General features: G+C 46.4%; 1 protein-coding gene across 1 annotated transcript in view; it reads right to left on the bottom strand.

Annotated features, from left to right (window-relative positions):
* Nucleotides 1-22481, bottom strand: part of LOC137533811 (arsenite methyltransferase-like) — a 78419-nt gene that overhangs the window by 30095 nt on the left and 25843 nt on the right. Inside the window, exon 8 of the mRNA XM_068255058.1 lies at nt 1142-1273. Within this exon, the coding sequence (XP_068111159.1) occupies nt 1142-1273 (132 nt within the window). The remainder of the gene's footprint in view (nt 1-1141; nt 1274-22481) is intronic.

The raw sequence follows: 22481 nt of genomic DNA on the forward strand, positions 1-22481 counted from the left end.
TTGTGTTGTGTTGAGTTGCATTGAGTTGTCCCATCACATCCCATTTGCCAAAATGGGATGCGACGCAAGTCAACGCAATGCATTAAGTGTAAATAGGGCCTAAGAGACTTACAGATCGGTTACCTCATCAAATCAGTCACATGCTTCTATGTGACTTCTCAAGGAGAGTTAGTGTAAAATAAATTGGTAATCTCAAGTATGTAGTATACCTGCTTCATGTAGTGCATAGATTTCTTTTGTTCCAGGAACCAAGTTGTAGGTTTACTTTAAACGGGCACTATGGCGAAAAATTGTAAAATTTAAAATATGTGCAAACATAGACAAATAAGAAGTACGTTTTTTCCAGAGTAAAATGAGCCATAAATTACTTTTCTCCTATGTTGCTGTCACTTACAGTAGGTAGTAGAAATTTGACAGAACCGACAGGTTTTGGACTAGTCCAACTCTTCATGGGGGGATTCTCAGGGATTTACCGGTATTTATTTTCAAAAGCACTTAGTGAATGGCAGTTGCTCTTTCCAACTGCCAAAAAACTGTGTAGCGAGCAAGGAAACTGTCCAGCACCACTGTTTAAATCTTTTTTTTATGGAATATCTTTACAAAGAATAATAGCCTTGCTGGGAATCCCCTATGAAGAGAAGGACTAGTCTCTTCTGTCAGATTTCTACTACCTACTATAAGTGACAGCAACATAGGAGTAAAGTAATTTATGGCTCATTTTATTTTGGCAAAAACATACTTCTTATTTGTTTATGTTTGCACATATATTACATAATACAATTTTTTCGCCGTAGTGCCCCTTTAATGTTAGTACTTCTTTGGAATGTCTGCAAGATCAGAATTTACCAAGGTCTGGTTCACACATAAATTTGCACATTTCCGGTCCAGTACTGGCCTGTCCTGTCAGTTATGAATCAGTTTTCAATCAGTTTTACCTGACTGGACAGGAAATGTACACCTATACAAAACTGACAGGACAGAACTGGAACAGAAATGTACAGTTTTATGTGTGAACACAGTCATAGAAACACATGCAAAACTGATGTCAACTGTCAAAAACTGACAGGACTGGACTGGATACCTTCTTATGTGTAAACCAAACTTAAAACAGAAATCTCAGTATAAAATAAAACAGACCCACCAATTATTTCTTCCAGCTCTTTGTTATTCACTGTGATGAAGGAGGAGGTGACAAGGCGAGGAGGACTGAACCCAATTTCTTCAGCTGTGTGATAAAGATCCTCCCAGCACAGGGCCCCACTGATGCACTCTCCTATAAAATGCCAAGCAATACAGATTGAGCAGATATTCTGTGTGCGTTTTTAGAAGCACCTGAAAAAATACTTAGGCAAATTCTGCATAGAATCCGGCCTTTTCATTTAGATCTAATATATTAATGTGTCTGGAGAATGTACAAATTAGTAGAATTAAAAACACAATTAGATTTATTTAAGATGGTGTTGCTCATGTGCACTAGAGCCCATGCAAGGAGTTTGATCAGCTGATAGATGTGTGAAGGTCTCAGGGCCGGTTCTAGACTTTTTACAGCATGAGGCAAACTTGTGAGGAATGCACCCCCCTAATATGGAATCATCGCACAGCACCCGCCAGAGGAAGGCTGTTTGCTGGAGGGGGCCTGATTTCTTTCCTACCTCCCTCTCCTAGGGTCTCCCTCTGGTGCTCTCTTCCCCCTTCATGCAGAAGAATAGCAGCAGCGTAAAAGGTACTTACGTCCAGCTACCGGGTCTCCCCTGTGATCTGCCCTCCACAGCCCACAGGGGAGACCCGGCAGCTGCATGGCATATCACAGGGGAGACCCGGTCGGCTGAACGCAAGTGCCTTTATGCTGCCGCTATTGTTCTTTTGCATGGAGGGGGAGGACAGCACGCCTGAGGAAGAGGCGTCACCTGGCATCATGGGTGTCCCGGGTCTGCCAAAGCACTCTGAAATGCCTCTTACCCCCAAGTCCCAGGCTTTCACTGACTGACCACAGGCTGTGTGGTGCCATGTACGAAAATATGCCCAGGAGCACTTTCACTCCACAGAGAGGTCACCCCATTCACTTGTATGAAATAAAGCCATATCGATCCACGATGCAGCATCCACCATAGCCAGGAGCTGTGCTGAGCGGCAGTGGCGTAGTTAAAGGGGAACTTCAGCCTAAACAAACATACTGTCATTAAGTTACATTAGTTATGTTAATTAGAATAGATAGGTAATATAATCTCTTACCCACCCCGTTTTAAAAGAACAGGCAAATGTTTGTGATTCATGGGGGCTGCCATCTTTGTCATGGGGGCAGCCATCTTTTTGGTTGAAAGGAGGTGACAGGGAGCAGGAGACACAGTTCCAACTGTCCTGTGTCCTGACTACCCCTCCCAGCTGCACGTGCTAGGCTTCAAATGTCAAATTCAAAATGTGAACAAACAAAAAATTGCACCAAAACAGCAGAACGAGAACAATAACATCTGAAATCCCATCATGCTTTGCACAGCATTAGGGGAAAAATGCCCGGGCAGTTTTTTTCTGTGCAGCTAAAAATGAGGCTTGTATAAGAGAAAAAAAGTTCTGATGCTGTGAAACAGTTAAAGAAACACCAAGCCTTTCCAGTGCTGCTGAGTCAATTTTTAGTCTGGAGGTTCACTTTAAAGGGGAACTGAAGAGAGAGCTATATGGAGGCTGTCATATTTATTTCCTTTTAATCAATACCAGTTGCCTGGCAGCCCTGCTGGTCTATTTCTCTGCAGTAGTATCTGAATAACACCAGAAACAAGCATGCAGCTAGTCTTGTCAGATCTGACTTTAAAGTCTGAACCACTGAAACACCTGATCTGCTGAATGCTTGTTCAGGGGCTATTGCTAATAGTATTAGAGGCAGAGGATCAGCAGGGCTGCCAGGAAACTGGTATTGATTAAGAGGAAATAAACATGACAGCCTCCATATACCTCTCTCTTCAGTTCCCCTTTAAGGAGCTATGGGCCCCGGTGCAGGTTTTACATCCCCCCCCCCCCCTTCCCCAAGCTCTCTATACATAACAACTGATACAGCGCACCAAAACCTGCCAAGGACAACCACATTGTCAGAAGTGCAAGAAGGGGATGAGAAGAGCTTGTTAAAGATTACTACTACTACAAGCCATCTATAGAAATTATTATTACCAGCACAGGACCAATAGAGAGCTAATACTGTAGTTGAGGCAGGGCGCTACGGGGCCCCTCTGGCCCAAGGGCCCTGATGCGGTTGCAACCTCTGCACCCCCTATTGCTACGCCACTGGTGAGTGGAATGCACAGCTTGGCACTGATGTCTGTGTGAAGAGGGTCTGATTTGCTGTGATAAATTCCTGCTTTAGTAGAGAATATTGACCAGCAAATCGGAATCTTACAAATCTATCGCCTGACCAAAGCCATAACACGAGCAATACAAGCTTTAACTTAAAGTGAACCTCCGGACTAAAAATCTACTCAGCAGCACTAAAAAGGTTTGGTGTTTCTTTAACAGTTTCACAGCATCAGAACTTTGTTTTTCTTACCAAAGCATCATTTTTAGCTGCATTTTTAGCTAAGCTCCACCCATCAAAGAAAAAAAGCCCGGGCTTTTTTCCCCTGATGCTGTGCAGAGCATGATGGGATTTCCTATGTTGTTATTCACGTTGCCTAGCAACTGGGAGAGGTGCTCAGCACACAGGACAGTTGGAACTGTGTCTCATGCTCCCTGTCACCTCCTTTCTACCAAAAAGATGGCTGCCCCTATGAAATCAAACATTTGCCTGTTCTTTTAGAACAGTGTGGGTAAGAGATGATATTACCTATCTATTTTAATTAACATAACTAATGTAACTTAATGACAGTATGTTTGTTTAGGCTGGAGTTCCTCTTTAAGATGGCTACAGACATCAGAAGGCAGTTCAGTGTTCAGAAAGAATATGAGCATCCTCAGGAACAAAACAAAAGTTCCAGGATATGTCAGCGAAAGGGACACTTAAAAAAAAAAAAAAGTTTTACTCACCTGGGGCTTTTACCAGCCCCCTGCAGCTGTCCTGTGCCCTCGCAGTCTCGTTGGGATCCTCCTGTCCCCCACCGGCAGCTACTTTTACTTTCGGCGACAGGCCCGACAGGGATGGCCACGCATCTGCTTTTTCTCGTTCCTGTCCGCAATAGCGCCCTCTATACTGCTATTGCGGTTAGGAATGCGAAGAAGCAGTTGCATGACCAGGCCTGTCGCCAAAAGTGAAAGTAGCAGGCAGGCGGGGGATAGGAACATTGAGCGAGACTGCGTGGGCACAGGACAGCTGCAGGGGGCTGGTAGAAGCCCCAGGTGAGTAAAACTCATTTTTTCCCTGAGACTTAAGTGTCCCTTTAAAGTACCTACCGAGCTGTGTCAGTTATTAGAATTAATTTTTGAAAAACATTTTCCTTGCTTGTAATCTGCTATGAAAAATTGCTAAGAATGTCAGGAGAAAACACCCATAATAATGCAACTGTTAGTCAGGAGGTAGAATATGTCCTTGTAGGCCCCGCATTTATTGGAAGATGCTGGTGTCTAATATCATTTTCAGACAGCTGTAGGTAGTGCTTGTGACAGTGATGGAATGTCCAGCTAAACTGTGGAGAAACAGGACCACCAGGGTTGTATTCTACAGTGTTTTTACAGTGTTTTCCTTCAGTTTTACTAAAGAACAATCCTGCAAATCTGTTTTTTCATATCTTAACTGGTGCTTCTCCCAGGAAGAGTCCAAATATTCTATTGACTGCAAAGATAACAACAGTATCTTTGTAGCGGTTAAACATTCATTATGTTTCTTTAGCTACCTAATCCCTTGTTCAAGTAGCACAAGTCTAGTGAGAAGGACGAGGAAAAAAAAAAAAGGTATTGTAAATGTTATTCTTATGCCCTGTACAAAGGAGTGAAATTGCAGTCAGAGTTCTCCTTTAAAGTGAACCCGAGGTGAGAGTGATATGAAGGCTGCCATATTTATTTCCTTTTAAGCAGTACCAGTTGCCTGGCTATCCTGCTGATCCTCTGCCTCTAATACTTTTAGCCATAGAGCCTGAACAAGCATGCAGCAGATCAGGTGTTTCTGACATCATTGTTAGAACTGACAAGATTTCACATGCTTGTTTCTGGTGTGATTCAGACACTCCTGCAGCCAAACAAATCAGCAGCGCTGCCAGGCAACTGGTATTGTTGAAAATAAATGTCAGCCTCCATATCCCTCTCACTTCAGGTTCACTTTAAATATGCTGGCATGTCAGTAAACAGAAGCTCACAATATGGCTGAGGGCTCCAATTTGGGCTAGTAAGTACAGAAGAAGAGGGCAGAGCAGGACGGGGCAACAGACTCGACATATTACATCACTTGTAGGCAATCAGTTAAGTTTCGCCTGATAGCCCAATTACTGTCCATCAATGCCATTCAGCCAGTGGTTTCTGATGGTCAGAGTCTGCCATCCAAGGTCTATGGTATCTGCACAAGAAGAGGCCTTTATTCTGACCTTTCTCTTTAGCTTGAGGAAACACCGCTATCCAAATTAATAAGGAAATGAAAATGACGTCTTGCTTGAAAGATTTCCTAAACAGAGACAGTGAAGGGCAGACGTTTGTAGATAAATGTGTAACAAGGCCCAACACTGATATGATGACTGCGGAGACTGTGTGATCCACCTCCATTTAATTATGAATCTCTGTTCATTAGCATGCAGCTTTTACAATGACATAAGCAATACTAAATACAGATTACAGCAAGGTCCCCAGCTCTAGTTCACAAGCCACAGAACTTACAAGCTATGGGACTGGTTGACTGTAGCTTAAAGAGTAACTGTCGGGCATAAAATCAAAAATCAATTCTTTATTTTTATCTGGTAAACAAGTAATAAGACCAATCCAAAAGTTAAAATCTTTATTACTTTTGTTGTTTATAAATGATCATTCCCCAGTTTACATGACTTATTTGGTACACAGAAAATTTGGTACACAAAAGAGAAGTTGCAGGGCATGCTGGGTTGTCTTTTTTTTGCTGCTCTACTTCCCCTCAGACTTAACTAATGCAGCCTGATTGGCTGAAGCCTCTTTCCCTCCTGTTTTCCACTGCCACACCTCTGTTCCTCTCTGGTTGGCCAAAATTTCTCAGGCTGAAACAATGCACTTTCTATAGTGAAGGGCGGTCAAATCAGGCAGAGGAGACTAAGGGCGGATATTACATCATGACTGGCTTCAAAATAGCCACAGTAAATATGTCTAGTGTAACAATGCTAAGGAGAAAAGCTTCCGGGCACCAGTGGTTTAAGCAGAAAAAACACCTTTATTCCATCCTCATTACAAGATTAAAAAAGCAGATGTGCAGCCTAACAGTCTGTTTCACAGAGTCTCGCTCTGCTTCCTCAGAGGCAAAGAAATTTACATCTTACATGTTAATACAACAGATAAAATAGGCTTACCAATCTAGATGTCACTCCCCCCAGCCAAACGAGCGTGGAAACGCCGTCCCGAGCCGCCGCCTGAGAAGCCCCGCCCCTTCCGGGCGCATCATGGGGGTTCAGCTTCCGGAAACCGGAAGCTATACGGAAAACGTCAATGATTGGCAGCAGTATCAGAGGGGAATGGCCTGGCAAGCGTCTGGTAGTCCAGGCAACAAGCCAGAGCAAACATAGCAGGTCCGTCCCCTCAGCCGAGCACCGCGCAAAAAACGCCGCTCCGAGCCGCCGCCACACGTAAATCCCGCCCCCTTAGGGCACATCATAACAAATTCAGAAAAAGAGGACCACGGTATCAGGGAGGAGTGGCGTGACGGGCGTCTGGTTGTCCAGGCAACCCGTCCTAGTATGGAGGCCTAAATAGGTTAAAAACAAGCACAATTAATGCCTACAATAGCAATCAGGCAGAAAACATAGTAAGTGCACTGGAGATACAGGAAGACATCAAGTAGGGACATCTATTTGGCCCCAATCATCATTAAATTAATAAAGTGGAATAGATAGAAGATACCAGTTAGACACTTATTTAGATCAAAAAGAAAGAAAAGGAAAAAAACAGCAACTGGATGTTAATACATAAACACAGGGGATATGCAAATTCATTAATGTTGGTCAGAGCAGGATTACAAATCATGGGTAGACACCGGGTGAGAGAAGCGGAAAAAAGAAGAAGAAAAGAAGAACAATAATAAGAAAAGGAGGAAAGAGAGAGAAGGAAAAAAAAAGAGCGGAAAAAAGGGGAAAGAAGAAAAGAAGGAAAAAAGAAAAGAAAGAAAAAAAGGAGAAAAAGAGAAGAAAAAAGAGAAGAAAAAGATAGAGGAAAAAGATAGAAGAAAAGATTACCAGTGAGGACCCATGACCCATACCCTTCAATGCTTATCTAGAAAACACCAAAGTTCATTACGTTCATTCAGGCCTAGCCTCCCACAGGCATCTGTCAGGGAGATAAGCCTAGCCTCCTCCCTCCGTAAACACTTGTCTCTACATCCACCTCTTGAAGGTATTTGGACTGATTTTAACCCACAGAAACGGAGACAATTTTGTATTGCCCCCATGTTTTTCTCTAACGTGAGCAATCAAGCGACTCGCACCCTTTCCAGTCTTGATTGAATTATAATGTTCCTGAAACCTATCACACATGGGTCTAATAGTTTTTCCAATGTAGTACCGCTTACACGAACATAGAGCAACATACACTACAAACATCAAATTTGCAGTGGAGGAGTTCTTTAAACACAATCTCGTGACCCCCCAACAGGAGTGATTTTCCAGGGAGAAATTGGTGGCAGTGGTTACAATTATGGCAACGAAAATTGCCTTTAGGTTTCATCTTTGTTAACCAATCAGCCTCCTTTCTCTCCCTGTACTCACTTCTGACTAAGATATCTCCAATAGTCCTAGCCCTTCTAAATGTCACCATAGGTTTCTCCTGTAGTTTAGATCCCACATTTGAATTGTTCACCAACTCAGTCCAGTTCTTGTTGATAGTTTGGCGGATCCTCTGAGCCATAGGAGAAAAGTCAAAAACAAAGGGAATAATAGATTATATTGAAGAAGTTGTTCTCTTTTCTGTCCATTGGCTCGAGTAAACGTCTCAATCAACAAGGACAGTGGGTATCCTCGAGACATCAGTCTTATGCCCAATTCTTTACATTGGGCTTCAAAATCTTCCTGTTTGCTGTTATTCCTTTTTAGCCGTAAAAACTGGCTGTATAGTATACCATTCAACACATGGCGTGGATGATAACTGGAATAAGCAAGGATAGAATTAGTGGCCGTCGCTTTTCTGAACCCTCTAGATAATAACCTCCCATCCTCCACAAATAACATAAGGTCCAGGAACTGCAGTTCAGTGTCACCCCACACTCCTGTAAATTTCATATTTAGATCATTAGTTTCAAGCCATTTTACAAAATCGTTAAAAAGGGCCTCCTCTCCATCCCAAACCAGCAGCACATTGTCCATGTAGCGATGCCAGGCTACAATGGCATGGCGATAGGGGTTACTCGGATGGTAGATGTAAATATCCTCCCAATGCGCCAAAAAGAGGTTTGCAAAGGTTGGTGCCACCGAGGTCCCCATCGCCACGCCAGAGGCCTGCCTATACCAGGTACCGTTGAACAAGAAAGCATTATGTTTCAAAATATACGATAAACACTTCCCGATGTATTCTGCCCAGTGATGGTCGTTCCCTTGTTGGACCAAAAACTGTTGGATCACCTCCACCCCCCTGTCCTGTGGGATCCTGGTGTACAAGCTTTCCACATCAATGGATGCCAGGTGGTACCCCGGCATCCATTGTATGGATGGAAGCAACCTCAGGGCCGCCAAGGTGTCGGCCAGGTAAGAGGGGATTCTCTCCAGGAAGGGCCTAAGTAGGTACTCCAAATAACGGGATAGAGGTTCGGTCACCGACCCCCTGGCCGACACAATCGGTCGGCCCGGAGGTTGCTCCATGTTTTCATGCACTTTCGGTAACATATATCAAACTGGCTTCTTAGGGTACTCAGGGTATAACCCCTCTCCCAACTTTCGGGACAGCCAGCCCTGTTCAACACCCTGGCGTAAGAGTGTCTGTAACACCTTCTTGTACTGCTGTGTAGGGTTCCTGCCCAATTTAGCATAAAACCCATCATCTCCCTCTAGCTGTCTTAGTGCCTCTGCTTTGTAGGCCTCCCTAGATAGAAGAACTAGATTGCCTCCTTTGTCCGCCTTCTTGGCTATAATTTGTTCATTTGTACTGAGCCATTTCAAGGCTGACAGTTCCTGTAGGGATAAGTTTGATGGAGCCTTAGGGTAGATGAGGGCTTGTAGATTATTTTTAATTTTGTTGTCAAACTTATCAATCTCAGAGCCTGGGCTAGAGGGAAAGTCTCTAACTGAACGGCAGGGAATAAATAATTCCCTTTTCTTTTTTCCTTCTTTTCTTCTTTCCCCTTCTTTCCGCTCTTTTTTTTTTTTCTTTCTCTCTCTTTCCTCCTTTTCTTATTGTTCTTCTTCTTTTCTTCTTCTTTTTTCCGCTTCTCTCACCCGGTGTCTACCCATGATTTGTAATCCTGCTCTGACCAACAGTAATGAATTTGCATATCCCCTGTGTTTATGTATTAACATCCAGTTGCTGGTTTTTTCCTTTTCTTTCTTTTTGATCTAAATAAGTGTCTAACTGGTATCTTCTATCTATTCCACTTTATTAATTTAATGATGATTGGGTCCAAATAGATGTCCCCTGTTGCCCTAAGGGGGCGGGATTTACGTGTGGCGGCGGCTCGGAGCGGCGTTTTTTGCGCGGTGCTCGGCTGAGGGGACGGACCTGCTACGTTTGCTCTGGCTTGTTGCCTGGACTACCAGACGCTTGCCAGGCCATTCCCCTCTGATACTGCGGCCAATCATTGACGTTTTCCGTATAGCTTCTGGTTTCCGGAAGCTGAACCCCCATGATGCGCCCGGGAAGGGGCGGGGCTTCTCAGGCGGTGGCTCGGGACGGCGTTTCCACGCTCGTTTGGCTGGGGGGAGTGACATCTAGATTGGTAAGCCTATTTTATCTGTTGTATTAACATGTAAGATGTAAATTTCTTTGCCTCTGAGGAAGCAGAGCGAGACTCTGTGAAATAGACTGTTAGGCTGAACATCTGCTTTTTTAATCTTGTAATGAGGATGGAATAAAGGTGTTTTTTCTGCTTAAACCACTGGTGCCCGGAAGCTTTTCTCCTTAGCATTGTTACATTGGACTCTACTCTGGAGGCACAGTGGTCACACCGTTCCCTCATTGGTTCAACCATTCTTCTAGTGCCAGTCCTTTCAATCTGACTTTTGTTTGTAAATATGTCTAGAATAGGATTCTCTACTTTTCTTTTTAAAAATTCACAGGAATCATAACATAGACAGTGCAATACATATGTTATGTAAGTAGAGCAAGTATTTATTTACTTATATATTTGTTTTTTTTTCCTGAGATAGTATGGCTGACAGCTCCTCTTTAAAGGAGAACTGTAGAGAGAAGTGTATGGAGGCTGCCATATTTATTTCCATTTAAGCAATACCATCTACCTGGCTATCCTGCTGATTCTCTGCCTCTAATACTTTCAGCCACAGCCCCTGAACAAGCATGCAGCAGATTAGGTTTTTCTGACAATTATGACAGATATGACAAAATTAGCTGCATGCTTGTTTCTGGTGTGATTCAGACACTTCTTCAGCCAAATAGATCAGCAGGGCTGCCAGGCAACTGGTATTGCTTAAAAGGAAATAAATATGGCAGCCTCCATATACCAATCACTACAGTTCTCCTTTAAGGTGACATCATAATGATACAAGCTTGATTGACCAAATGTATGAAGTAGAAAGGTAAATTAAGTGAAGCTACTTTCATTGGATACTAGCAGTCCCACCATTACATAAAAGTGATAATGTTTTACAATCAAGATTGTATCATTAGTGGAGATTTCAGACTTAGGATGATTATACAACGCATGCTTTTGCTGGCTTATCATCCTTTTGATACAATCATTTTATTGAATCAGAGGAGAATCGGTGCCGCAACAGGACTGCCCGGGCGAAATGATTGTTTGGGAATGCTGGGAAATCTTATTTGGAAGGGCTTGATCAGGTACTCAGCGGTAACTGTGTTCGATATCCCCTGGCCAGTGTCTCCCCAAGTGGATATGTGTCCTCCGTGGCTGGGTGCAGTTTTGAAGGCTCACCTGTCACACCGCTGAGAACCCTGGCCTCCTCCAGTATCCGGCGTCACCGCGAGCGTCTGTACCACACGGAACCAGTGCATGTAGTGACATTGCTACATGTGCCAGTATCATGGGGCACAGACGCTCGCAGTAATGCCAGACACCGGAGGAGGCCATGTTTCGCACAAGCGTGTGACAGGTGAGCCTTCAACACTGCGCACGGTCACTTGAGGGGGTGGCAACAGGACAATTTCCAATAGATTTAATGCTGAAATGTATTGGAAATCCGTGTGCAGTGTATGAACAGACAATAGTTCCCTCTCTGATCATTTGATTAGAAGGAGATCTACAGTGGGATGCAAAAGTTTGGGCAACGTTGTTAATCGTCATGATTTTCCTGTATAAATTGTTGGTTGTTACGATAAAAAACATCAATTAAATAGATCATATAGGAGACACACACAGTGATATTTGAGAAGTGAAATTAAGTTTATTGCATTTACAGAAAGTGTGCAATAATTGCTTAAATAAAATTAGACAGGTGCATACATTTTGGCACTGTTGTCATTTTATTGATTCCAAAACCTTTAGAACAAATTATTGGAACTCAAATTGGCTTGGTAAGCTCAGTGACCCCTGACCTACATACACGGATGAATCCAATTATAAGAACGGGTATTTAAGGGGGTCAATTATAAGTTTCCCTCCTCTTTAAAATTTCACTGAAGAGTAGCAACATGGGGATCTCAAAACAACTCTCAAATGACCTGAAGACAAAGATAGTTCACCATCATGGTTTAGGGGAGGGATACAGAAAGCTGTCTCAGATTAATTTATCTATTTCCACAATTAGGAACATATTGTGGAAATGGAAGACCACAGGCTCAATTCAAGTAAAGGCTCGAAGTGGCAGACCAAGAAAAATCGCAGATAAACAGAAGCGACAAATGGTGAGAACAGTCAGTCAACCCACAGACCAGCACCAAAGACCTACAACATTATCTAGCTGCAGATGGAGTCACTGTGCATCGTTCAACCATCCGGCGCACTTTACACAAGGAGATGCTGTATGCAGAGGAAGACTTTTCTCCGCCCACAGCACAAACAGAGCCGCTTGAGGTATGCTAAAGCACATTTGGACAAGACAGCTTCATTTTGGAATAAGGTGCTGTGGACTGCTGAAACTAAAATCGAGTTATTTGGGCATAACAAGGGGCATTATGCATGGAGGAAAAACAATGCAGCATTTCAAGAAAAACACCTGCTACCTACAGTAAAATATGGTGGTAGTTCAAACCATCATGATGTGGGGCTGTGTGGCCAGTGCAGGGACTGGAAATCTTGTCAAAGTTGAGGAACGCATGGATTCCACTCAGTATCAGCAGATTCTGGAGACCAACGCCCAGTAATCAGTGACAACGCTGAAGCTGCGCCAGGGCTGGATCTCTCAATAAGACAACGACCCTAAACACTGCGCAAAATCCACAAAGGCATTTATGCAGAGGAACAAGTACAACATTCTGGAATGGCCATCTCAGTCTCCAGACCTGAATATAACTGAAAATCTCGTGTGAGTTAGAGAGCTGTCCATGCTCGGAAGCCATCAAACCTGAATGAACTAGAGATGTTTTGTAAAGCGTAATGGTCCAAAAAACCTTCAAACAGAATCCAGACTCTCATTGGAACCTACAGGAAATATTTAGAAGCTGTAATTTCTGCAAAAGGAGGCTCTACTAAATATTGATTTCATTTTTTTTTTTGTGGTGCCAAAATGTATGCACCTGCCTAATTTTGTTTAAACAATTACTGCACACTTTCTGTAAATCCAATTAACTTCATTTCACTTCTCAAACATTACTGTGTGTGTCTCCTATATAATATATATAACTGACATTTTTTATTGTAACAACCAATGATTTACACAGGAAAATCATGAAGATTAACAAGGTTGCCCATACTTTCGCATCCCACTGTATATAATGGTCGATCTGTTAGCAGATTGAACAATGTATAGGTAGCCATACATCTAGGAATGATGGGCAGATTCGACCAAAAGACAAATCTCTCTCTGATCGGAGATGCATTATTGGACCATTAGATCCAATGCAACTCTATGGGCCATCGATCTGCTGCCAGCAGCTGATCAACCTAGATTTTCCATCCTGTCAGATAGATCAAAATCCATCGAAATCGATTGAAATCGGCTGCAAATCGATTGATTTGTAAGAATCGATTTCTGATCGATTCTATAGAATCGATCGATGGCCGAAATAGACTAGTGTATGTGCCCCTTTACTTTTACAGCACTGACTTACTGACAGTTTCCTGACAGAGACAATCAGAAAAAAAGGGAACCTGAAGCGAGTAAAATTATTTAAAATAAACACATGACGTAGCTACAAATGAATATTACATACTAACCTCTCCGACAGTTCCTCTCAGAAGCTCACCATTTTCTTCTTAAGCCCAATCTACACGATACGATTCTTTGTGCGATTCGATTACGATTCTATTTACGATCCGATTAAATCCGACATGTCCGATCGGGATTTGATTCAATTCGATTTGCCATTGCAAAACAACAGAATCGTGTAGATGGGGCTTTACGGTGATCCCTTCCAGTTCTGACAATATTTTGTCAGAACTGAAATATACCAGTTGCTGGCAGTTATATGTCAGCAGCTGTCAGTTACAACTGAATGTCAGAATCAGAATCAGGTTTATTTCGCCAAGTACAACATACCGTCTTTCCCCTAAAGTAAGACCTACCCCGAAAGTAAGGCCTCCCTTATATTTCAAGCATGCTTGAAATATAAGGCCTACCCCGAAAATAAGGCCTAGCTGGGGGCGGGGCGCTGTGTGTATGGGCAGGTGCGTGGTCTCTTGATTAATCAATGTGTGCCTGGGACGCATCTGCCGGGCGCACATGATGACAGGAAGAGAGTGCCAGCGAAGAGCCGGCCTAGCGTACTGCGTGAGGGTCACAGGGCGCCCTCACAGATGAATTACAATGCCGCCGCCACCGGAGGAATTACCAGGAACGGAGGGGGACGCAGCCACAAGGGAGGTGCGGTAAGAGACCACGCACCTGCCCATACACACAGTGTCTAGCCCCTCCCACCCCCAAAAATAAGCCCTAGCACACATTTCCTCCCCAAAAAGAATATAAGACAGTGTCTTATATCCGGGGAAAGACGGTAGTTGTACCCGGAATTGGTTTTGGCACAAGCAGGGTCGGTGATGGTACAGTCACATAAAAGTGCATACAGTGAATACAGTAGATAGGCAAAAGTTACAGAGTATATACAGTGCATACAGGTACATGCAGATACTGTACGTACAGTAGATGCATACATATATACAGTGGTACATTGCATATATAGGCATAGAATAAAGGAATAGACAGGAAGATACATATAAGATGGACCCAGGGGAAGGACCAGGGGGTAATCCGCTGCCATCTAGGCACTCAAAACGCTTTTGTAGCGATATTTTGAATCAGATGCCCGCGGTCTGACCCAGGTAAAGAGATGGAGGAAAGATAGGAGAGAGGTGAAAAAAGTGAAGCAAGTCCCCTTGGATTCCGATGTAATCTGGCTGTTTAGTATCCTGGTCCTGACCTTACCCCCTTGGGTGCATGTAGCGGATCCTGGCAGCAGTCAAAACAAGGAGCTGCTAGTTGACCGAAGAGCAAAAAAGGCCAGGTCCCACGCAGCCTAGCAGGGGAAGAGATGGCTCCCAGCAGAAGGCTCTTGGATGGTGTGCTGGCAGGCGAGGTGGCCTGGTGTGTAGTGGCTGCAGTGTGTGCAGGCAGCTGTGGCAGCGATGTCAGAACAGTCCCTGTACCTTTAATGGAGTCCTGGTTCCCTAGGCAGCGGGTCATCCAGGGCTGTGCAGTGTCCCAGTCACGGCGATGGAGGGCTGGATCAGCGGCAGGGGGACCGTGTGTCTACAGTGTTCCAGCGGGCAGCAGGGGGGAGATCGGAGCGGCCGGTGGTGGAGCCGCAGCAGCATGGAACCCTCCCACAGGCAGTGCGAGCGATGTCCCTGGGCAGCGGCGATGAAGTGGTGGATCAGCGCCGGCGGGGACCTTCTCAACGTAGCCTCCAGGTAGAGCGGCGGCCCAGGCAGCGCCAGTGAGGAGACCCAGACGGTGGCGACGAAGAGGCAGCGGTGGAGCGACCCGTAGCGGCTGGGGCCGGCACCACGTGGGCCATCAGCTAAGCCGACCACGTGGTGAGCCGAACCTCAGCAAGTGTGCCCCGTCGCCGGAGTCCGGGGAGCCAGGGTGTCCCCCATCCTCCCGATGGTGCGGCGGAGCTGGAGGGAGACCACCAGTGCAGTCATGGCCGTGAGTCCAGGGGGAAAAGGTGGAGAAAAGATCGATTTAGCCGGAGCCTTGTGGCCGTGGCTACCAGTCAGGCGCCATCTTAGTAAAATGAGCAAGGTAATGTCCATGTTTCCCTATGGCTCAAGTGGGTGATATTACAGCTTAACAGTGTGCTGACCAGATAGCTGTTAAGGGGTAATGGCCATTTTTAAAATGGAGGACGGAGAATTCCATTGATCACAGTGGACAAATGGGACGCAGGAGAGGAGAAAGACATTGAGTAGTAGACTACACAGGAGGTAGGTATGACTTGTGTATAGTTCTTTTCAGTTCAGGTTCTCTTTAAGTTTCTTTATCAGGCATGTTTCAGAACTGGATGGTTCTGATCCAGTACTGAAACATGCCTGAAGAAGAAACTTAAAGTTTCGAAAGCTTGCAAAGAAATCTTGTACAGTTAGTCATTAAAGGTGAGTACATACGCCTGATTTCTTCAAACGATGGGTCACTGAGTGGATCAGTCAAAACCAGCCTTATCAGCCTGCCGACAGACTGTACACACGGGGATACTGTCGTCAGAACGGCCACCCCGCGGGCGGGTCTGACGACCCACCGTTTGAAGAAATCAGGAGTGTGTACGCGCCTTAAAGGTATTACCTAAACAACTTTTGTTGTTATATCTTTGGAATCAGATGGACATATCTGAGAACCCTCCCAAATGTTTGCATCTTCCGATAAGCCCAGATAAGTGTCTCTTCATTGCTTCCCCCACTTCTCCGAAGAGACATGAACACGACTGCTTGGCTGATCTGAGAGTCCATGTTTACATCAATATAGGGATAAAAATACCTTTCTTGGAAAAAGAGAAAGAAAACAAAAGCAAATACTGTTGAGAAATCAGTGCCCATTGTGCAAAATGTGCTGCTTAGTTAGCCTAAAAAATTTTTTTTTTAAAAACCCTCATACTTAGTTCCTTTAATTAACAATAAGTAAGGCAGGGGTAATTATCATTAGCTAAAGAATTAAATAAAATAAAAAATCACTATGGTCTTGTTGACCCCGTCCACGATGAGTTTCAAAAATTGGTCAAAAGAATACCTGGGCCAGGTGTGGTTGCCAAACCCATTTGTTCCCTCATCCTGAATACAGCTGCAGGGCATGTCAGTCATGTGAATGTAAGAATAAAGCAGTAAGAACAATAATGGACAGGCTACAATTCTCAGCATCCCTGCATTGTGGCAGCAACCGTGTGGCAAAGGGTGGACATGTTGGCAAAAGGCAAAGAGAGACAAAGGCAGTGAGCAAAGAAATATGGAACTGGATAGAGGCGCCCAAAAGTACAAAAAGGCACTTGTAGCTCTGCTACTCCATGGAAATGCACTTGTTTATTGACCTGAAGAAAATAATAATCTTTTCAGAGTATTCATTAAGATTTATACATATTTTAAACATGTTTTTTCATTTACTTTTGGGTGCCTCTATACATAGGATTTACAGCTTAGGAGCCTATAGGCACATAAGCTCTGGTGCCCTTAACGCCGCCTGTTAACACAGGCCACACCCCTCACATCATGCCCCCTTTTTCTTATTAAATAAAACCACACAAGGTAATGCAGATATTACCGAAGACCAGTAGAAAATATCAACAATGTGCAGATATTACCAACAACATGTAGAATTTACCAAATATAAGCTGATAACACTAACAACAAGCAGATAATACAAATCATAAGGACATTATATGAATAAGAATTGTGAAATAGTTTCCGAACCCAGTCAGGTAGTAATTATTTGATTAGAGGGGCAGGTGCTGATTGGTCGATTCTAGTGGTAGACAGACAGTGATCAGTCAATTTTAGCAGCAAGCCCCCAAGTATTAGAGAGCTAGAGGTAGCCCCCCAGTACAGGTAGTCAGAGGTTTCCCTTCAGTATAGGTAGCTATAGGTGTCCCTGAGTATAGATAGCCAAAGATCGCAAGAAGTGCCCCATTATAAAGTATCCGCCATGTAGGTAGCCAGATGTGCCCCAACATTGAGAATTAGCCACCCATATAGGTAGCAAGATGTGTCCCATTATAAAGGTATCCCCCCAATATGGGTAGCCAGATGTGTCCCATTATAAGGTAATCCCCCCCCCCATATAGGTATCCCAATGTACCCCATTATAAAGTAGCCCCCCTCCATATAGGTAGCCAGACATTACCCATTATAAGGTTGCCCCCCATATAGGTAGCCATATGTGCTCCATTATAAGGTAGCCCCCATATAGGTATCCATATGTGCTCCATTATAAGGTAGCCCCCCATATAGGTAGCCATATGCGCTCCATTATAAGGTAGCCCCCCATATAGGTAGCCATATGCACTCCATTATAAGGTATCCTACCATATAGGTAGCCATATGCGCTCCATTATAAGGTATCCCCCCATATAGGTAGCCATATGCGCTCCATTATAAGGTAGCCCCCCATATAGGTAGCCATATGCGCTCCATTATAAGGTATCCACCCATATAGGTAGCCATATGCGCTCCATTATAAGGTAGCCCCCCATATAGGTAGCCATATGCACTCCATTATAAGGTATCCCCCATATAGGTAGCCATATGCGCTCCATTATAAGGTATCCCCCCATATAGGTAGCCATATGCGCTCCATTATAAGGTAGCCCCCCATATAGGTAGCCATATGTGCTCCATTATAAGGTAGCCCCCCATATAGGTAGCCTTCCCCATATTATGCAGCTCCCTCCCTCCATTTATACCGACTCCCTCTGGGCTCAGCAGAGTGGCGTGTATGAGAAGACACCAGCTCATAAGTGGAGCCCGTACTGAGGAATGCAGGACCTGGGGAGGGCGGACATGATGGGGTTAACTTGCCCCCAGCGGAGAAGGGGTTAACAGCTTGGCTGTTAGTCATAGGGGAGTGGTTCAAGGAGTGTGGAGAGGAAGGAGGCGGGACCGGCGGGAAAGAAGGATACTGTACAGGGTGGGCGGAGTAAGGCCCACAAGGAGACCGATCCCGGAGAAGCTGCAAGCTAGGAGTCTGCCTGCAGCAATCTCAAAAAAATGGACGTGGAGGCCCTGATCAGTAGGATCCGGCAAGAGGCGGCCACCAGGGGAGCTGACTGGATCTCTGGCCAGTTCAGCGCGCTGGACACTGCTCCAGCTCCGGCCGCGGCATCAGCGAGGGCTCGGCGTCCACCCGATCGCCTCAGTCCAGATGCCTCCCCCAGGGCTCAGCGCCAGAATGGGAGCCCCATCCGGGACCCTCCAGCACCACCTGCGAAGCGCAAGAAGCACAGCGGCAAGCAGGGGGCTGGGAGGAATCCTCAGCAGCGGCGGAGCTCTTCCGGCAAGGCCCCTACCTCCCCCAGGGCCCAGCCGGCATCATCTAGTGCCACTCCAGCGGCTGCTCCCAAGAAAGGGAGCAGGCCTGCTCAGCGCGGGAGCAACTCCAGGGCGGGTGCCTCCACCCGCAGTAAGACGGCGGCCACATCTGGGGGGCCGGCTCAGCCTTCTAGACCATCGTCCCCAGGCCAGGTCGGGCCTTCTACGGCTGCCACCTCCGGGCAGGCCTCTTCCTCCGGTCAGGCCCCACAGCCTGCTGTGCACGGCACAACGGCAGCTCACCCCGAGCTGGCTTCCCCCCCTATCATCCCCCCACGCATCTCAGGCAAAAAGGCTACCCAGAAGTCGAGAGGACACCGACCGGGAGAAGAAGGTTCCAGAAGCCCTCCTCGAGGAGTCGCCGGGGTTTCCCCCAGGCAGAGCTCTAGCTCCTCCTCGGAGGGTGAAGTTTCTGATGGTGACCACCCTGATGGCTCTGGAGCATCGGCTGGCCTGGGCTCAAGCTCGGTGCAGCCAGGTGAGATGTTAAACTTGCTTTTGGGTGGTAGTAGGGCAGGTTTAGGTTTAGATGCTGGTGTGGGATCTACTGTTGTGTCTGCTGCTGCTGTTTCCCCTCCTGCTAATGTACCCCCTCCTGCTTCTGCTTTGGCTTTGTTTAATACGCTGCTATTGGGCTTGCGAGAGGTGTTACAGGCCTCCTCGCCCGCCGCGGCAGCTGCACCTAGTCCGTTATCAGCGTGGGTGGGTTCGCAGGGGCAGACAGTGGTAGCGCCTCCTGTTCCGGTATCGGCAACCCCTATGCCGATGGGGGGAATGGTTTTAACACATACGGCCCCTTCCCTTTCTAACTCTCCACCCACTAGTGTAGCATTGGTGTCTCCCCCTCCTCTCATGCCCGTCAGTGCGGTGGGGCAGGTGGCGGACCCGGCCCAGACTACTTCGTCCCCTGCAATGGTGGTACCAGTGCAGGGAGTTATATCCCCCTCCCCAGCAGCTGATCAGGTGAGATTGGCCGATTCGGCAAAAGGGGAGGTTTATCTGTGTTTTGAAGGGCCACTGGGGTTGCACTTAAAACCTGAAGTTAAGAAACGGATATGGAGGGGAGATTACGTGGAGATTTTCTCGTTGCTTCAGCTAGAGAAGTTTAACTTGGATCGGGCAAAACCCGATGAGAGCAGGAAGGAGGAGGAGGAACGGCGACGCTATCGTTTGATTCCGCGTACGTTCCAAAACTGGCTGCAGGCTTTTTCTATTTTGGCGAGTGTTATAGGCGAACGGCACCCGGAGTGCTGCTCTGCGTTGTTCTGCTACCAGGAGGGTATCGGGAAGGCTTATCGGGCTTACGGCGGCAGTGCCTGGCTACGGTACGATGAGCAGTTCCGACAACGCAAGGCAGTTCGTCCTTCGGTTCGTTGGGATCACAAAGATATTATGCTTTGGATGGAACTGACGATGCCGTCGGGCCGCAGTGGTCAGCCCTTTCAGAGCGGGGCCAGCGGTTCGGGTACATCCGGACAGCTGGCAGCAAAAAAGAAAGGGCTCTGCTGGCAGTTTAACGAGGGTTCATGCCGGTTTGGAAGCGCATGCCGCTTTAAACACGAGTGTTCCTCCTGCGGCGGCAGCAATTCCGCTTCGAGATGTGGAAAATCAGGAAAAGGCCGTTCCTCCGACTCTTCGGGAAAGAGGGAAGACTCCTGTGAGGGTTCAAGAGATGGAGCGGTTCCTAAATAGATACCCAGATTTACCTGCCGCGACTCTGTTGCGACATGGTTTTACGCACGGTTTTGTCATTCCTAGCTCTTGCCATACGGTGTCTGTCCCACCTTATCGCAATTTGAAGTCCGTTGCTCTTCGTCCGGAGATTATTTCACAGAAATTGGCTAAGGAAGTGGGGCTAGGGCGTATGGCTGGCCCTTTCAGCGCCCCCCCATTAGATAATTTGGTAGTTTCTCCTCTGGGTTTGGTTCCAAAAAAGGAACAGAACGCGTTCCGGCTTATCCATCACCTTTCCCATCCCAAGGGAGCGTCGGTCAATGACGGAATAGACCCGGAACAATCATCTGTGGTTTACACGTCATTTGACGAGGCGGTCAATTGGGTGAGGCGCCTAGGCCAAGGTACATTGATGGCAAAGACAGACGTAGAGGCGGCGTTTCGGTTGTTACCGGTCCACCCCGAGAGTTTTCGCCTTTTGGGTTGTTTCTGGGAGGGCAGTTTCTATGTTGATCTGTGCCTTCCCATGGGCTGCTCCATCTCTTGCCATTATTTTGAGTCGTTTAGTAAGTTCCTCGAATGGGTGGTAAAGGACGTGTCAGGCCTAGGGTCAGTCATCCATTACTTGGATGACTTCCTGTTCCTGGGTCAAAAGGGTTCGTCACAATGTGGCTACCTATTGGCGACCATGCAACAGGTTTGCCATTCGTTTGGCATTCCGTTGGCAGAGGACAAGACAGAGGGCCCGCAGACAACCATCAAGTTTTTGGGCATTACCTTGGACTCGGTTGCCATGGAGTGTCGGTTACCGGAAGACAAAGTCGTGGATCTTCGGGACACGATAGCCGATGCTCTAAAAGGGCGTAAGATCACCTTGCGGGCATTGCAATCGCTGCTGGGCAAGCTGAACTTCGCATGCAGGATTATGCCAATGGGGCGTATATTCTGCAGGCGTCTGGCATCGGCAACGGCGGGGGTTTCAGCCCCGCACCATAGGATTCGGCTTCGGAAAGAATTGAGGGATGATTTGTTTATGTGGCTTTCCTTTCTGGCGGAATTTAACGGCCGCTCGGTTTGGATGGAAACAGGTATCACTACCTGCGACCTGGAGCTGTTCACAGACGCTTCAGGGTCATGTGGCTATGGGGCCTACTTTGCTGGTCAGTGGAGCGCAGCTCCCTGGCCGGACAATTGGGTACAGGCAGGCTTCACGAAGAATCTATTGCTGCTAGAATTGTTTCCAATTGTGGTGGCAGTGGAGCTATGGGGTGGACAATTGAGGAACAAATGGATAAAATTCAATTGCGATAATCTGGGAGTAGTGATGGCAATCAATCGTGTGTCTGCTTCATCCCCGCCAGCTGTATGTTTGCTTCGGCAGTTGGTGTTGTCCTGCCTTCGTAACAACATGTATGTCTACGCTGCACATATCCCTGGAACGACTAATGATGTGGCTGATGCCCTCTCTCGTTTCCAGTGGGATCGATTCCGGCGAGAAGCTCCGGGAGCCGAACACTCGGGCCTGCAATGTCCGGAGCCCCTATGGAGGATTCCCTTCGGACAATAGAGGCGTGGATTCAGCGGTCGGTGGCGCTATCCACGTGGAACGGCTATTCGGCGGTTTGGTCACAATGGAATGCTTTGTTGAGACAAAGCGGCGCGGTGGCCTCGTCAGAGGACCGGCTTTGCCTGTTGTTCCATTTTATGGCAAGTAATGGAGCGGCGGGGGTTTCACCTTCGGCTTTAACCAAAAAAATCGCGGCTCTTGCATTTTTGTTTAAAATGCAAGGAGTTCCGGATGTTACGAAAGACCCGCGAGTACGCATGGCCCTAAAAGGTTATCGGGCTGGGGCCGTGAGGCGCGACGTGCGCCGGCCCGTGTCTTTTGTACTATTGTCTAACATGTGTGTGCGGATACCTGAGGTTTGTTTTTCAATGTATG

Source organism: Hyperolius riggenbachi, chromosome 10, assembly GCF_040937935.1.
Source record: "Hyperolius riggenbachi isolate aHypRig1 chromosome 10, aHypRig1.pri, whole genome shotgun sequence".
In the NCBI taxonomy this organism is placed as follows: domain Eukaryota; kingdom Metazoa; phylum Chordata; class Amphibia; order Anura; family Hyperoliidae; genus Hyperolius; species Hyperolius riggenbachi.